Source organism: Bombina bombina, chromosome 8 (assembly GCF_027579735.1).
Source record: "Bombina bombina isolate aBomBom1 chromosome 8, aBomBom1.pri, whole genome shotgun sequence".
Classification (NCBI taxonomy): domain Eukaryota; kingdom Metazoa; phylum Chordata; class Amphibia; order Anura; family Bombinatoridae; genus Bombina; species Bombina bombina.
Genome location: NC_069506.1, coordinates 105292536 through 105311346, shown reverse-complemented (window position 1 = coordinate 105311346; position 18811 = coordinate 105292536). Strand labels below are relative to the sequence as shown.

At 34.1% G+C, this 18811-nt stretch overlaps 1 protein-coding gene across 1 annotated transcript in view; it reads left to right on the top strand.

Moving 5' to 3' along the window:
* Positions 1 to 18811, top strand: part of ROBO4 (roundabout guidance receptor 4) — a 458861-nt gene that overhangs the window by 23804 nt on the left and 416246 nt on the right. Inside the window, exon 2 of the mRNA XM_053690486.1 lies at positions 1456 to 1773. Within this exon, the coding sequence (XP_053546461.1) occupies positions 1456 to 1773 (318 nt within the window). The remainder of the gene's footprint in view (positions 1 to 1455; positions 1774 to 18811) is intronic.

Below are 18811 nucleotides of genomic sequence, written 5' to 3'. Positions count from 1 at the left end.
AGCATATTTTTAAACAGAATAGGTATGCACATATTTCATTTAGAAACTAGCTTATCACAAGATTACAATAATGTGAAATTTCTCTTAGATTATGTGTTTCATGTAATAATGGCATACCTTGTATTTAATTTAACACTGTGTAATATAAGAATTTCTATTTTTTGTTGATTTTGTTCATTTGTTGGAAATAAATAAAAGATTAAAAAAAAAAATGACATGCCCTATCTGAATCATGAAAGTTTAATTTGGACTTTATTATCCATTTAAATTCAGTTTCATATTACATTTTAACAGTTTTTACCTCATATATGTTTGTCCAGGCAAAACAAAATTTAAACTTTTTTCAATGTTGCACTTTCATATGGAATCTTTGTTAGTTCTTTTAAGAAGAAATATAATTTTCAGCCACAAAAACAAATAAATTAAAAGAAAAAAAAATTGCAATATTATTATTATAATTACTTATTTTTATTGTGCTGCAAAATTCCATAGTGCTGGGTAAAGTGATAGGGGTATAAAATGGCAAATCGTTGTGTTAAGATACAAATGCATAACAGACTAAATAAAACTAATACAGGAAGAGATTGTCCCTGCTTGGAGAGCTTACAATCTACAGGTTTAGTGTGCAGAGACATAAGATGTGGGGTAGCTTAAAGAGATGGTAAGCCCCTCTGAATAGGTGTGTTTTTCACTTACATTTCCAAACACTTTAAAGGGATGTTAAAGTATTTTTTGTGTGTATAGTATAAATATATTAGCAATCAATAACTGCCATGGAAAAGATATACATATAAAATATTTTATAGGCATGTAAACCATCATTTTTTAAGCAAAATTTAAATTATTTTTAAGCCCAGGAACAAACCCATTGAAACGTCTTTAAATCATTCCATTATCTTATCTTATATCCATGGTCAGTTTGGGACAGTATTTTCATTATTTTAAATGTAATTTAGATCTGAAAATGTAATCCTTAAATTGATTAATCAGATAACAACTACAAATAATGTACTTTATTCTAATTTTATGACAGTGGCTAACCTTGTTGTATGTGGACTAAAGGCCAGATCGGCTTTTCAAAATAAGACATATGGTGGCTGGAGTTTGGCTACTGAAAAATAATTACAGTGAAAAGGATGTCAATTCGTTTTAAAAACGTTAAGACTTGGCCGATATGTTATTCTATAGCAACGCAAGGTACTGTACTGTCCCTTAAATAACATGTTCATACTTTAGCACTAGGTCTAAAAAAATACAATATTAAAATGAATATACAGTACACATTTCTTACCTTAAGTGTGCTGAAAAAACGTTGTAAAACTGAGTCAAGCGCTGAATATAAGTAACATGGACACCATTGAAAACTGTTGTATACAGTAAGTGAAATGCTGCAAAACAGAATGTTGTAAAAAGAGCCCTAATGTACAATGCATATTCTATTTTATTGTCTTGCAGGTTCAAAACCCCATACAGAAGAGTTTCTCCCCTATTTCATTGATCAGCCTATAGACTTGTTTGTACGGAAGGACCAGCCTGCCACATTGAATTGTCAAGCGGCAGGAAACCCAAAACCCAAAATCGAGTGGTACCGCAAAGGAGAGCTTGTGAAAAACAGTAAGAATGACTCTCAGCGTACAATTCTTCCTGACGGATCACTTTTCTTTCTTCATTTTAATCAAGCTAAAGGCAAATCCAATGAAGGGGTGTACACGTGCGTTGCTAGTAACCGCTTAGGAAAAATATTTAGCAGAAATGCTTCTCTCTACATTGCTGGTAAGAAATTCAATACTTTATTCAGAGTTTTAGTAGCTCATTGTCTTCGATATGATTTATTTATAGAATAAAATTATGTACAGTTATTTGACAATGTAGTAATACTTCTCTAAACCTTTAACATACTCAGATAAACAAAAAATGATACATTGTGTATTATACAATATAAGTTAAATCTTCAGGTGATGTTTATATATATATATTTACATACACTGTCTGTTTATGATTCCGTGTATATTTGAGGGATTCTTGTGTTCATTCATGTTTTCTTGTGTAAATGACACATGGGTCTGGTAGGATCAGATAGGAATCTGTAGAAAGGAAACCTAGCATCTAGAATGGTCTAAATGGATCATGTAGATCTAAATCTAAATTGGATCCAGTGTTTATCTATCTATCTATCTATATATCTATCCATCAATCTATCTGTCTATCAATCTACCTATATATCTATCTTTCTATCTATCCAGCTATCTAATAGGGATGGGCGATTGTGTTTATATTCGAATTTGAATGTTAGAACGAATGTTATTGTAGAAATTCGATTTACATAATCGAATGTTGATAAGAACAAATATTGAAATACTATTACAAATATATAAATTATAATTTTTCAAATGTGAATATTGCATAATTTTAGTCGAATTATTAGAAAATTTGGGTCGAATGTTACATTTAAAGAAAGCTTTAGAAATACTATTACATTAAACCAGAGCTTTCCAAACTTTTTATGTTGGGGACACGCTTTTTAGACCTACATCACTTTGCGACACAGTAATTCAGTTGTACTGGCAAACAGGAGGTTAAACTAACTTGTTTTAAGAGATACGGACATATACATAAATTATATAATAACAAAATGTATTTACAAGTAACAGTATGTGAGTGCAAGAATTTAAAAAAAGTTTAACACCAATAGCTACTTACTATTTTAATGGGCTGTATGAGGTTGATGGGATGAACACAGTTTGTGAATATTTGGTGGAATATTAGACACTCGCATTTCATCATCAAGCATTTTTAAGCTTCCCCTTCCTATCCAAGAGCAGGAGCAGCAATGCACTACTGGGAGCTAGTTGCAAAAAACCCCACTGATTTCAGCTCAGCATTTAAGCTGCTGCACTCAGAGCTCGGTGAGTCCGATTGACTACTACCCGCTCTGCAAACACACTGCTATCCCACTCACTGACTACACATGCAATCACGAGCCAATTAAGGAGACTACACATGCAGTCAGGAGCCAATGTGCCGCCAAAAGGGAACCATAAGGTTAAGATGATCTGTGTCCCCCTAGGTATCAATCACGTGTCAACCATGTGATATGCGTAGCAGGCAGGCGGAAAGTCAGAAACCAAAAAAAAAATTACAAAAAATTTGTGCTGAAGCAGGGACACACCTACACACTGCTGCCGACACACTAGTGTGTCCCGACACACAGTTTGGAAAGCACTGCATTAAACGAATGTTAAAATGTTGTACAAACATTTGAAAATCGAAACTAATGAACGAATGTATTAAAATTTGTTTCATTTTTCGAATGTTAAAAAACATTTGCCCATCCTTACTAGCTATACACAGGGACTGTGTGTATTTGCATGAAAAATATTTTGATTCAGGCGTTTATGTAAATCAGACTCCAACCGACTGGTATTTTATGCACTTGCATAATCAACTTAGATGAAAGAAGTATAGATCCCCCTCTCAGTCTCCCATTTATTACCTCTTTCACTCCCCCTGTCTGTTCCCCCCTCACCTCTTTCTAATCTTAGCATGCTTTTAAGTTGTTCCCCAAGTTCAAAGAATGGAAAAAAAAGAGAAAGGTGCAGTTTCTATACAGATAATGGTCAATATGTTTATTTTACAACTAATTCATGGTTCAAAGTTTTTTCTGGATCTGCTGCTGCAGCCCTCCCTGTTCCTTGCAGTCCTCCAAGTTCAAAGATCTTCAGGGAGTTCCTTCCTTAGCAGCATAACATTTTGAGCATTACAAGGTCAATCTTTAAATAAAAAATAACAGGTTTTTAGGTAGACTGCTGGTTGATATATATTACCATCCTAGTCCTTAATTTGATGTGTACTTTTATCTTTGTTAGCATCAGTTTTCATACATGTCAACATCTGCCAGAGCTTGAGGGAAGTGGCCCACTGGTCTTTTCTAGATGAGACTAAGTTTGGGAGGGGTGGAGTGATGTTCAGGGCATGTCTTGGGAGGTATTGCCAACATTCTGTCTGCAGCCCAATTCATGACTATTCCGCAGGATGCTTGACAGTTGGGAGGTATTTGGCACTGATTTGTGCTAAATGTTCTTTGTTTATTGGCAATTCAAAGCCTCTGTTTTTAACCTAATTGATTTAGCTGTTCCTTGATCCGCTTTAGCTTTTTTTTTGGACTGTGCACTGGCCTTCTCCTTCATTTCTGGCATATTTAAATAGATTGCACGTAGTTCTGTTGTTAGAAATATGAGTACATGAAAGGGAGTGATCCACTGAAATCATGTTATACACTTCATGCAGTGCTTCTCTTGCTACACATTTATAATGGTGCACTACAAGTGTGCTGGATTTTATTTTATTTTTATTTTGTGACTGTCACAAGTGTGCATTACTTAATTCATTAAAATGACCAGACTGTGCTTGGGATACATATATTTTCATACAGGGCTGATGTTAAAGGGCCAGTAAAGTTAAAATTAAACTTTTATGATTTAGACAAAATATGAAATTTTAAACATCTTTTCATTTTACTTTTATTATCAATTTGCTTCCTTCTCCTGGTATCATTTAGCAAAGGGTAAACCTAGATAGGCTAGACGAGCACATGTGTGATGAGCCAATGACATGAGGCATAGATGTGCAGCCACCAATCATCAGCTAGCTCTCAGAAGTGCATTGTTGCTTCTGAGTCTACTGACACACCAGAGCAACATACACAGATGAGCTGGCCCTGCAATCTGTATACATAAAAAATGTCCAGCATTATCATGGATTAAACACAGTAAAATAGAGGAATTTGTTTTAAAATGCTCTTCAAAATATATCATTTGATTTTTACCGTAGAATTTTTACTCTTGTTTTACATGAAATTAAACTAAACTTTGTGATTTGCACTAAAAAAGTCTAATACAATATAATTATATTCTTATTTCACTTCAGTTTGCTTTGAGTCACTCTCAATAGCTCTATCAGTGTTAGAATGTAAGACACAATGGGACAAGCCAATTGTTGGTTCACTGATTTAATAGCAAACGGAAAATAGAAAAAGCATGCTTGGTCATGTATACTTAGCTTTCCCTTTTATATGAATTCAGGGCTAATGAAAAATGTACTATAGTAACAAAATAGTAGGTAAAGTAGTACTAATGGTAAGTACCTATAGGTGCCAAATATGTTTGTAATCAACAGGCACCTGTTAGGGGGGCAATATAGCACTAAGGAGACTCATAGATAAATGAGTTATAAAGTCTGTAACAAAAAAGCACTCTGTTTTGTTACAGACTTTGTAACTCATTTATCTAATGAAAAAGTTGTTATATTTTGCATCACTATGAAAATGAATTCATGTCTAATGAAAATAAGTAGAAACCTGAAAACATAAACATTACATTTTTAAGACATAATTGGTAAAGGCAAACACATAGTTAAACTAGCTCCAGTTTATGTGAAACTCCCTCTAGTCTCCAGATAATTCCATCAATAAAAACTGAAACTATTCAAAAGGGCATGAAATCAGATTTTATTTTTCTTTCATGTTCAGATGGCTTCTGAGCTTATCTAGGTATGATTTTCAGCAAAAAATACCAAGAGAACGAAGCAAATTAATAGGAAATTGGAACGTTTAGAACTGCATGCTCTATCTGAATCATGAAAGTTTATTTTTGACTTTGATTACTCATGATTGATGTATGATTGATCACCCAAGTGTTTCTCTATATTTTATTGTTATTAGTAACTAGTTTTATTTTAGAAAATGTACTTGTGGGGATACCCTGTATATTTATGAATCATCAGGGTTAGATGTATGTTATTATGGACATCAAAATTTGCAAATTCAATAAGAAATCTTTAGACAAAAAACAAAACAAAACATTTTCTCAGCCACTTAATAAATGGTCACTGTACACAGATTTTCTTTTTCTGTCACTTACATAAATGAGCTGTGCTTCAACATTGTTATTTTTTTTAATTTGAAATAATGTGAAGTAAAATCTATTTAAATTGAATTAAACTAATGCAGTTGTATCCAATGTATACTTACTGCTAAGGCTCACTTGTTGTTAGGTACAAATGCCCAAAGGAGCAATCAAGTTCCAATAAGGCAATACATTTTAGCAGACCGCACCTATCAAACATAGAACCTTAGCATGATAGCATTAGAGATATATGAAAAATGAAAGAAAAAATCTGGATTTCATGTCCCTTTAAGTACAATGTAAATGTATTAGTTTTAGGTTCGTTTTAAACAGCTTTTACCTCACTTTGAAATATTAATGTAAACATTTTTAATTGTATATCATAAAAATTTTTTGCAATACACTTTTTATTATTTAGATTGTCCATATTACCAGTAATTTAAAGTGATAGTAAACTCCTTTTTTTTAAATCAGATCCGGAATGTTAGTGATATTTTAGAGAAAGAAGATGTGCTATAACTTACTTTTTAATATAGATATCAAATACAAATAACTCATGCTCCTCCGCCCACTTTTAAAGTCAATTTGTCTGTGAGCAAACGGTTTGAATTGTTGTCCAATCAGTGCTCTCCCCATATGACACTTTTATTGAAGCTAGAGCGCTAATTGGACAGCAATTCAAACTTTTTAATTGAGCAGCAGAGCATGGGGTATTTTAATTTTATCTTCATTATAACTGATAAATTAAACTCCATCTAAAATATCACTAACATTCAGGATCCGATTTTAAAAAGGGTAGAGTTTACCATCACTTTAAATGTGAAAAAGTGCAGACCCTATGTTCAACACGCTATATAATACACTATCATTGGTTGCTCGCTCTGGTGACCTATTTATAAATATCCCTGATTGGCCCCAGCAGGTTACAACATGGTGACACACATTGCTTTATGGACATTACAACTGTGCACTTATTTATATTTTCAATATTTGAACAACTCTTATATAATAAAAAAACAAAAAAGACATCAGCATATAATTGTGTCCGGCTAATCTTTGTTTTGATTACATCATTCTAACATTTGTTTAATTTTTAATGTCCCTTTAAATTCTGTTCATTTCATATGAATGATAGGGGGAACATGAGTAGTGTCCCTTTAACCCCTTGAGTGCTAATGACGGCTCTGAGCCGTCACAGAGTTTCTCACTCTGGTGCTAATGACGGCTCAGAGCCGTCACTAGCACTCTCCCACCTTGAGGGAGATCTGGGGGCTCCCACCCGCTCCTACCCCGGCGATCGTGTCTGAAGAGTGACAGGCATCGCCGGGGCTTCCCGTTTTGCGTGGTGACGTCACGCGCAATAACGTGATGATGTCACGGCGCAACTTTATTTATACTTAACGATGTTAAGTATAGGAGCAGGGGGCATGCTGCTTAGAAGCCTGTATCTCAGGCATCTAAGCAGCTACAGACCCCCAAGACCCACCATTGGAAAAGTAATCACCTAACCTTTCCAACAGTATAAGTCTTGGGTCTGAAAATGTTAAAAACATTTTGTTTAAATTTTTTTTTAAAAGAATCTTAGCACCCAGGAGGGAAAGTGCTTAGCACTCAAAGGGTTAATGGTCTGTAATTGTTTCAAATGCATTTGATTTCATAAAGTATTATTTCTTGTGAAAAACTATTTAAAATCCCAGTGTGATCTAAATTGTCAGATTTTACTCCCAATACATTTTAAAGAAGCATGAGCGTTATTCTATGACCTCATCTTCTTTGATATTCTTTGATCTGTGTTAGTCTTATAAAGATTTAGAAAAGATTTGATCATACAGTATTACAATTTGTATTTTTTGTTATATATTAGCCAAGGTATAATCTTGTAGACCTCTGAACAAAAGAAGTGTAGACAATGCTATATATATATATATATATATATATATATATATATATATATATATATATATATATATATATATAATATGTGTTTCCATGTAACAGAAGCTGAACAGCCAAGTAATCCTAAGCATCTGGATTTAAGTGGTTTCTGTATTTCTAAAAATATAGCAATGTGATAAACTGTGACATTTAGTGAACTATTTACAGCTGGGTTATTGCAACCATGATAGCCCTTTAACCTTTTGTTTTTGTGTTTATGTTTAATTAAAGAGACAGTAAATATCTTGTAATTACAAGATGCTATAGAATAGAATAACATATCAGCCAGGTCCTGATATTTTAAAACAAATTAACATCCTTTTTACTGCAATTATTTTTCAATAAGCAAACTCCAGCCACTGTTTGCCGTAGATGGAGGAGCTAATCTGGGCTTTAGGCTGTAGACAAGAAAGTGAAATATGTGTAGAAGAGTTAACCATGAGAAGTCAACAGGGGGCTTTTCATGTTCTGAGAATTGATCAATTTTCAGATCAAAAGGGGACAAAATAAATAATGAAAAGAAAGGGACACTGAACCCAATTTTTTTCTTTAGTGATTCAGATAGAGTGTGCAATTTTAAGCAGCTTTCTAATTTACTTGTATTATCAAGTTTTCTTTGTTCTCTTGCTATCTTTATTTGAAAAAGAAGACATCCAAGCTTTTCTCTTGGTTCAGACATCTGGACAGCACTTTTTTATTGATAGATGAATTTATCCACCAATCAGCAATGACAACCCAGGTTGTTCACCAAGAATGGGCCAGCATCTAAACTTACATTCTTGCATTTCAAATAAAGATACCAAGAGAATAAAGAACATTTGATAATAGGAGTAAATTAGAAAGTTGCTTCAAATGTCATGCTCCATCTGAATCACTAAAGAAAAAAATTGGGTTCAGTGTCCCTTTAAAAATCTCAAGGTATTTACTGTACCTTTATAAGGGCCCTTGCAGTATATTTTGTGCGTTCTGAAGAGAAACTAGAGTATTTTCATTCATTATTTTGACTATTTTCCTTGTAATTTAACTCTTACAATTGTGGGTTTTTCTCTAAATAAATAAGGGAGTGTGTGTGTGTGTTTGGCCATTGGAAAACAATTTCAGAAAACATGTATATATATTGAAAAAGTGTTCACTTTCTATTGGCAAGTTAATTTATTTCAAGATCTCCAATTACAAGTGTTTTATTCACCGTTTAAGGAAAAGTAATTACACCTTGTAAACGTTTCCTTTTGTATAAACAGATCCGGAATGTTAACGATTAATTTAGAAGTTTAATTCATCAGTTGTAATGAAGATGCACTGTAACTTACTTTTTAATTCTCAGGCCCCTCACTCCGGCTGCCCACTTGAAAAGTAATTTTTTTTGCAAGCGGTTTTAACTGTTCTCCAATCAGTGCTCTAGCTACCAAAAAAAATTCAGTGTCGTACGGCTAGAGCACTGATTGGAAAATACTTCAAACCACTAGCTCACAAAAAAAATGTACTTTTGGAACATTCCGAATCTTTTTATACAAAGAGGAAAGTTTACCATCCTTTAACATATCATCAGAGTCTGGATGCTTTTAGAACAAATTACCAACTTGTTTTCTCCAATTGTTTCTCAATGGTCAAACTCTACCCACCCCTTTTTTTATTTGGAGGAGCCAATCCATACTTGAGTGTAGAGAAGACAGAGCTTGCCACTGTCATTATGTTAACAACATCCCCAATGTTTGGGCTCAACATGATATAATAACAGACTGTAAGGCCCCCGATGATCAAAAGTGGCACGAGGCAGCGAGATATTCAAAACGGATTTGTCGTCTTGTTGAGAAAGCCGTCAAAATATTTAAAAGTGCAGACATTACGGTTTAAAGGCAGCATCGCAGAGAGGAGTTTTACTTTACATCGCAATAAGTGGCGATTCTTGTGAAATATTGCAAGCAGCATCGCCACCACATTGGTGATGTAAAGTAAAGGATCCATTTTAAATATATATTGCACAACAAAATAAACTCACTGCAGCCTACACTAATAACCCTCAAACCCCCCACATCAATAACCCCTACACTACTTAACTCCTATACCATCACAAACCCCCATCCCAATAATCCCTAAACTACTTAACCCCTGTACCGCTGTAACCCTCCCTCCCAATAACCCCTACACTACTTTACCCCTATACCACCACAATCGCCCACCGCAAATTACCCCTAACCTATTAAACCCCCTAACTACCAATTCCCAACTGCAAACTACCCCTAAACTATTTTACCCCTACCCCTAAATACCCCATCACAAACTACCCCTACACTACTTAACTCCCTAACAGCTAACCTCCCCCAAGACCCCTAACCTAACACCCCCCTATGTTACATATATATATATATATATATATATATATATATATATATATATATACTAACCCTGTCATCTGAAATGCAGCCTTCTTCTACTCATCAATAAAGTCTGTTATATGCATAAAGGCTTTTGTTTGGTGGGTAAATGGTCTGCTCCTTTGCACATGCAGATTACTATATCCCAATGCTGACATCATAATTCACACAAATAAATATATGCACTTATATTTCAGAAAGGGCTACCCTGCACCTTCCAAACAGCATGATTAAAATGAAAATGCATCAAGTAGCATGAGCAGTTGACTTATAACAAATGTGAAAAATAAGATATAAAGTAACCTTGGGGAGCATAAAGATTATCTACCTTTCCAAAAACCTTACCAATCAAGTTTAAAATTAAATAAAAAAAAACGTTACAAAAGATAAAAGTTTTAGGTACTTCTGGGTCCAAGTATGTTTTTCTTCATTGGCTTTTTGTATGTTGGATACCAAAAGTTATATATAAATTTAATTCCATTTTCTAATTCTTTAGGAGGAGTCCAATGCATAGTATTTAGGTAAACAATAAATGACTAAGAACGTAATTAGCAGTGCAATTAATTCTTGTCAGATTTGCATAGATAACGTATTTCTTTTTAGTCCTCCATCAGACTCCCACGGGATTTCTTTAGTTCCCACTGAGGGTCAATGTTTATAAATATTCAAAGGACCAAAATGGTGGGGGCTAAATCAGACTTAGGTATTTTTTTAATATAGTATATTATTTAACATTGGAAATGTATGTGTTTACAAGAACTTTGTAGAAATATGATTATGTAAAACACTGTTTTTATTCACTTGAGTCTTTCCTTAAATATGAAGAGACACATTTATATATTTTTGAATACAGACAATTTGTTTTGTAAGAACTAAAACTATGTAAAATAAAGCAAAATGTATAAAATTCTAAGATTAGAAATGATATTTTTTTAAGCTTCTAGATTCATTTCTATCTCTATTTTGTCAAAACTAGGAATGTCTTTGTTAAAGCAACATATAAAATGTATATTTTATGTATTAATAACTATAGGAAAATTATACCAACAGCAGCTTTGTTTAAAAAAAAAGTAAGTTATCTGTCATGGTCCCCTAGTAACTCTACCTTCAAAAGTAATAATTCTCATATTTGTCTAGATATTACAGTTTCTCCATACATGTAACAATCACATGACCTTTCTATTTCTCAAGAAAAAAATATATATAAATTTAAGTGTTCAACAACAACAACAATATTTTATGGGTTAATTAATCAACAAGTATTTTAATGGTGGGGAATAATCACGGTCAGGAGAGAGACAAGAGTTAGATAAAAAGTCTTAAGAAAAAGGTGTGGCGACGGATAATCATGAAGAACATTGTGAGGGTGGGAAAGAAGGCATCAATGCTAGGTGTCAAATATGGGAACAGTGAGACAGAGGGAGGAGGAAAGTCAATGAGAGCCAGAGGGGTTATAGAGAATACTCAATCCAACAATAATATGGCTGATTTAGTTGCTTATGAATAACTTTATTTATTTGCATATGTTTACAAAAGGATAATTCTTCCATTTTAGGCCTGGTTTGTGGAATTCAGATGTATCAGTCACATATATGTTTCTGCTTGACTAATTATCTCTACAATAATTAATGCATAAACAATGGAATAATGGGATCATTCTCATTCAGTTTTGAGAACATTCAAGTAGAAATGAAAGCTATATTAATCAACAATTCCTATTTAGGCCATACAAGAAAAAAGAAACAACTTCCTGTGCTTTTGTGTGGGGCTTTTTAATCAAAGCGTGAGACATTTCAGGAACTTTAAGTTCCACAGAATAATTTTAAAAATGATTTAACTTACCTCACATTAGATAACTAAGAGTGTTTAGCTAAAATATACCTGAAAACCCTATTGTAAAATTCTGATAAACAACAGTCCCCTGTCCTTCTTCTACCTTGCTAGAGGTCAATGCAGTGTATTGGTCAACAATATTGTATCAAAATAATATTGAAGCAGCTCATTAGATCCAATCTGGTTCACACAAGTAATGAGAGTTTTCACTGCACAAAATTAATATCACATTTTTGTTAAAGGAATAGTCTAGTCAAAATGAAACGTTCATGATTCAGATAGATCATACAATTTTAAGCAACTTGATAATTGACATGTGCAATTTGTTTTGGCCAAATTTAGTTTTTTGGCCAATTCGGAGATTCGAATTAATCCGAATTTCCAAATCGGCACCATAATTAAACCCTAAACCGCAGTTCCCCGACATCGCAGACACTTACCCTATTAACCCCTAAACAGCTGTTCCCAAACATCGGTAACACTAACTAAACCTATTAACCACTAAATCCCAGTTCCCAGACATCGCCGACACTAACTGAAACACTGAATAAACCTATTAACCCCTAAACCGCCGTTTCCAAACATCGCCAACACTAACTAAACCTAATAACCCCTAAACCTCCGTCCCCAAACATCGCCAACACTAACTAAACCTATTAACCCCTAAACCACCGTACACCCACATCTCCAACATTAACTAAACCTATTAACCTCTAAACCGCCGCCTCCTAACATAATTAAAATAGACCTAAATTAAAGTTAAAATGATTAATTAACTACATATTAAAAATAAATATGAACCTGTGAAATAAAAATAAAACCTAAGCTAGATACAATATAACTATTTACTAACTACCTAGTTGACATAAATACTAACTTACCTGTGAAATAAAAATAAAACCTAAGCTTAAAAAAATAAATAACCTAACATTACTAAAAATAAAAAAACCTAAGATTACTAAAAAATTAAAACTACAATTACAAAAAAATAATAAACACTAAAAGTACAAAAAATAAAACAAACTACCATTACAAAGAATAACAAACTATCGCCTAGATTACGAGCTGTGCGTTAGGGTAAAAAAGTAGCGTTAAGAGGTCCTAACGCTGCTTTTTTACGGCCGCTGCTATTACGAGTCTTGAAGGTTTAGGGGCACCGCACACTTCTTTGGCCTTACCGCAAAACGACTTAAGTAAACTTCATAAAGTCTTTTTTCTATGGGACTTCCATAGCGCCGGTATTACAAGTCTGTCCTGGGAGGCCAAAAAGTGAGCGGTACACCCTCTCCTGTCAAGAGTCCTAACGCATTTAAAAGTCAGTAGTTAAGAGTTTTATGGTACAACGCCGTAACATAAAACTCATAACTAAAGTGCTAAAAAGTACACTAACACCCATAAACTACATATTAACCCCTAAACCGAGGCCCTCCCGCATCGCAAACACTATAATAATATATAATATATTTTAACCCCTAATCTGCCGCTACGGCCACTGCCGCCACCTACAATATACTTATGAACCCCTAATCTGCTGCCCCCAACATCGCCGACACCTACATTATATTTATTAACTTTAAACACACAAAGATGAACAGTGGCACTACTTAGACTTTTCCTCTTGTAATAAATCAAAATCAGAGGTAAGAGTAAGATTAATTTTACTATATGTTAGAGGAAATGGTGCTTGTGCACAAATATAAATATATACACAAAAGAAGAATGGTATAAAGGATACCAGACTACCTAAAGTATGCACTTACAGCACTCTAGGTCTGAACTAAAGATTGGGATTCCGTAACAGGATATTAAAATATAACTTTTATTGGTATTAAAGTTAAAAAACCAAAATTTGTTTGGTTGATACACACACGATTAAAATTTGCTCCAGTGCTTGAATCAGTATAATAAGTTTCACATTAGATCACTATTCATGATAATTCGGCCTGAATAAATTCACTAGTTATAGTGATCTAAATAGTTCAATGAATTAACTTGCTAATGGTTACCAACAGAGTGTTTATCTGAATAGTAGAGCTTATATATAAATTCTGGTCAAGGTTATGTACTTTCAGCTATATAGGCTCCTGCTATCCTCATTCAAATGAATGATAGCAGAGTAAAAATTATTAATAATGATTATCCACAAATAGGGGTACTGGTGAATTAAATAATCACACAAACAAGGGTTTGATCAATTCTAACCTGGGTAATAATTTGTTTATTGGTATAAATAGTAATGTGTGCGTGCTTGGTGTTACTGTAGTTTTCGAAATTTCATTAGGTATATATTCCTAAAAATTGGAGTACAGTTATAATCACAATAAGCCTAGTTCTGTGTAGCCCAGACCTTCGATCTGGCCACTATGGTTCACTAAAGTTATTAAATAGTTATACCCTGATTCGTCCATATAGCAATGGCTGTAAAGGTTATTATGGATTAGGTTAATCCACCTATATAAATTTTAGGCGTATGTTGCATGAAAAACTAAATCTACTATCCCAGCGACTCCCAGATTTATATCAGTTGACAAGTGTCCCAAAGTTTATTAGCAGTGCCACAAATTATTATTATTCTGATCCAATGTATGGAAATTCAGATTAATTGCCTTTGGTGCAGCCACTGTTATGGTCACAAGTCTTATAATTATCAATCTTCAGTTTGTAACATACTTCTCATAGGGCATTTATATACTGGGTTTTATAACTACAGTTAAGTTTGGCATACCCACTTTCAATAAAAGTTTCTTATGATTTAGTTTCAATTAAATAACCGTGTTGTGATATCAATTAATTTCGAAAGCTCTGAAAATTGTGTTCAAAGTTAAAGCTCGGTCTGGCACAGCTCAGATTATAAATATAGAGTTAACAGTCCATTTGTTTAATTCGCAACTAAGTTGCAGTTTGATATATATGTTTCGGTTTAGGCGCTGTGTGGTACAGCTAATACTGTCACTATCAGGTAGTTTCAACCGCACTCATACATTTATAAGGTCTTACAATACACGCACATTCACACACTAATTAGTTAGTTTAAGTTAAAACTGGCACAACCCAGTTATTATGGTAATATCCACAATGTGGCAAGTAATTTTTAAAGAAACTTAGTTAGCTATTAATGGAATAAAGTCTGGCACAACCCAGGCTGTATGGTGTTAACTCGTTATTGTATATATAGTATGAAAGATTTTTCTATAAGCACCATGTACCGGTCCCTATTAGGTACCCTGACCAGATAGGTCAAATATCAAAGTTTATAAGGTCTTACAATACACGCACATTCACACACTAATTAGTAAGTTTAAGTTAAAACTGGCACAACCCAGTTATTATGGTAATATCCACAATGTGGCAAGTAATTTTTAAAGAAACTTAGTTAGCTATTAATGGAATAAAGTCTGGCAAACCCAGGCTGTATGGTATTAACTCGTTATTGTATATATAGTATGAAAGATTTTTCTATAAGCACCATGTACCGGTCCCTTATTAGGTACCCTGACCAGATAGGTCAAATATCCAAGTTAAAGCTCTATAATTGCGGTAACCCTTTGCTCCACATGATTTTAGCGATACTGGGCTAGTTTAAAAGACATAAAGAATAGAGCGTGAACGAGTTCAACACTCTCCCCTGACGCGTTTCGCCCGATTGGGCTTTATCAAAGGCAGCGAGCCGCCGTGTTTTTGGGGATATATACCCTGTGGGACCGGAAGTCCCGCCCCCGCTCCACTCTAATAGGATTTCTAATTGGTTCTGAGTGAATTGATAGACAGCTATTTGCTCCAATCGCAAAGTCATGTATACGGACCTGCATGAGTCATACTCAAGGCTACTGCGATTGGTTCTGACTGAATTGATGGACAATAGGTTGCTCCAATAGCACGTTAATGTTTATAGTACTGCATGGTCCGTATTTGTAGAGAATGACATTTATGTTGTATATATTATCGTAAGAAGATTTGACAATAGTAAACTGACTCTCAAGTATCTAAATCTAACCATTATTGGTATAGATCGGATATTCGTTATAGGATATTGATCATCGGAATTCCTAGGATTCAATATGCTACAAATAATAATGATAATAACTCTCAGGTACCATACATTCTCAAATTCAGTGGATATCATAAATCTGTAAATATGTTAACAAATATTCCTGTAATTATAGTCCATATCCTTAAGTGTACGATAATTGAATCTACATTTACTGTTCTCCCACCATAGTCTTGGTTCAATGTTTTAACCTATTTACTATTCATTATTTATGCGATTACGTTCAAAGGCTCACTAGAGCGTTGCTTCAAAAGCATTATGGATTAGTATACCAGAATTAGTTTCTGCAGCTATTTTTATATATAAGCAACTGCTGGTTCAGTTTTCAAAATTAATTTATTCAAAGGGGGAATAAAATGAAAGTGTTGTGTATGGAACATCTATTCAATTGTAATCTGTGTACTGTCTTCCGTACATCTAAATTAAAGTGACATGTGTATTTCTTCTAATAAATTATTATTTGACTGGAATATGCTCTGTTTTTGTGCGTGCAAACAAACATGTGAATGTTATGGGGCAGTGAAGAGATGGGAAAGGAAGTGACACTGGAAAAAGTGTGAAAGGAGTGAAAGAAGGTGTTTATGGGAGTTGATTATATTTAAAAGTGTTGCTAGGGATGCTAGAAAAAAGAAATATAAAACTGAAAAATTATTAGATTTCAAAACCAGAATCACTTATATATGTGAGTATGTCATGAGAGTGGATGTCATTTATTTCCTTGTAATGATTTATTAAATATCGTTCGATGCTTAACTTATTTGTATTATAAGTTATAATATAGGTTTATTGTAATAACCATCAACCACACTATGTTTTGGGGGAAATGGCAATGTCAGCTATTAAATCATATGCTGTTATATGGATGTACAGAATGAGAGTTAGGTACTAGATCAATATTTCATAAATATTTTAGCGGATATCCTAGTATTGCCCTGTCTGGTGTTTACATTAGGGACTATCAACAGTTGATCATTTGATTCTGGGTATGTTTAAATGATACTAATAGAGATAATACTCTCCATATTATAATGAAACTTTTCTAGAGTTGAATATCATTCTATGATTTTATCTTGTTTTACCATCATGAATTTTTGTAAAGACAGAGAAAATCCTGTTTTTATAGGTAAGTTTGTACGTTTGGCCTTGTTCTTTCTTATCCTTTATTGGAAGAGTTTATTGTTCTCTTCGTGATTATCCTTAGACATAAAGATTATTTTATTTTATTCTTTCTTGTGTCAGATTAAAAGGTAATTCTACTGATAATTACAGATAAACATACAGGTTGTTCTGTTCGTTAAGACCCCAAGGTTGGACCGAATTTAATAAATAGATCCATCGGCTTTCAGATTTCAATAATGCCGTTTCAAGGTCCCCTCCTCTGAATCCTAGGCTGACTTTCTCAATACCCCAGCATTGTAAATCTCTTTGGTTTGAGTTGTGATGTCTTAGGAAGTGTGCAGCTACACTAGTTAAGGTCTTTAATTCTTCTTTGTCTTTGGCTGCATTTTTGATGTTCCTTAAATGTTCCTGAAGTCTTACTCTTAGTTTCCTAGTTGTCATTCCGACATAATATAGGTTGCACGTGCATTGGAGTACATAGATTACACTTTCAGTATTGCAACTTATGTATCGTTTGATTTTATGATTTTTTCCAAATCTGTCTTTAATCTCCGTAGTATTTTTCATAAATTTGCATGTGCTGCAATTCCCACATTTGTGAGCTCCCGGGTTAAATGCTGAGGTGGTCTTTTTCCTTTGGAAATGACTACTTGTCACAATATCTTTGATGTTTTTAGTCCTCCTAAATCCAAATGAGGGGCTTGGACCCAAAGTAGTTTTCAATAAAGGGTCAGTCATTAGAATATTCCAATGTTTCTTAATTATGTTCACAATTTGTGGAGTTTGAGTATTGTGAGTCAGAATTAGTCTGGGGATTTGAGAGTTAGTTTTTTTCTTCTGTCTTTTATGAAGTAGATTTTGGCGTGGTGTTAGACGGGCTCTCTGTTTGGCCTTTTTGATCGATCTTTTGCTGTAGCCTCTTTTCAATAATCTTTCTTCCAGATCTAGTGCTCTCAATTCAAAAGTTTGAGCTTCTGAGCAATTTCTGCGAAGTCTCAGGAATTCCCCTGTTGGAAGGCTTCTCATTGTGCCTGGGGCATGTGCACTAGTGCTATGCAGTAAGCTGTTGGTCGCAGTAGGTTTTCTAAACAGATCAGTGCTAATGACCCCATCTCTGTTCTTACGGATGGTAATGTCCAGAAAGTTAATCTGTGTCAGACTTTCCTCATGAGTTAATTTAATGTTCAGTCGATTGTTATTCAGATGACCAAGAAATTCTTGTAACTCCGAATGAGTGCCTTCCCATATAAAGAAGATATCATCTATGAATCTAATCCATAAAGGTATTAGATCCATAAATTTCTGATTCTGTTCCGTAAATACATATTCAGTTTCCCACCACCCGAGGAACAAGTTGGCATATGTAGGTGCACACGTAGTGCCCATAGCTGTTCCCCGGGTTTGTAGGTAGAATTGACTGTCAAATGTAAAAAAGTTGTAACTCAGTACCATCCTAAGTAGTTTAAGGACGAAGTAATCATGTTCCTCCCCTTCTTCCGAGTTTTTGTCCAAGAAGTATTTTACAGCTTGTAAGCCTTGTTCATGGTTTATGGATGTGTAGAGGGATTCCACATCCGTGGTTACCAGCCATGTTGTAT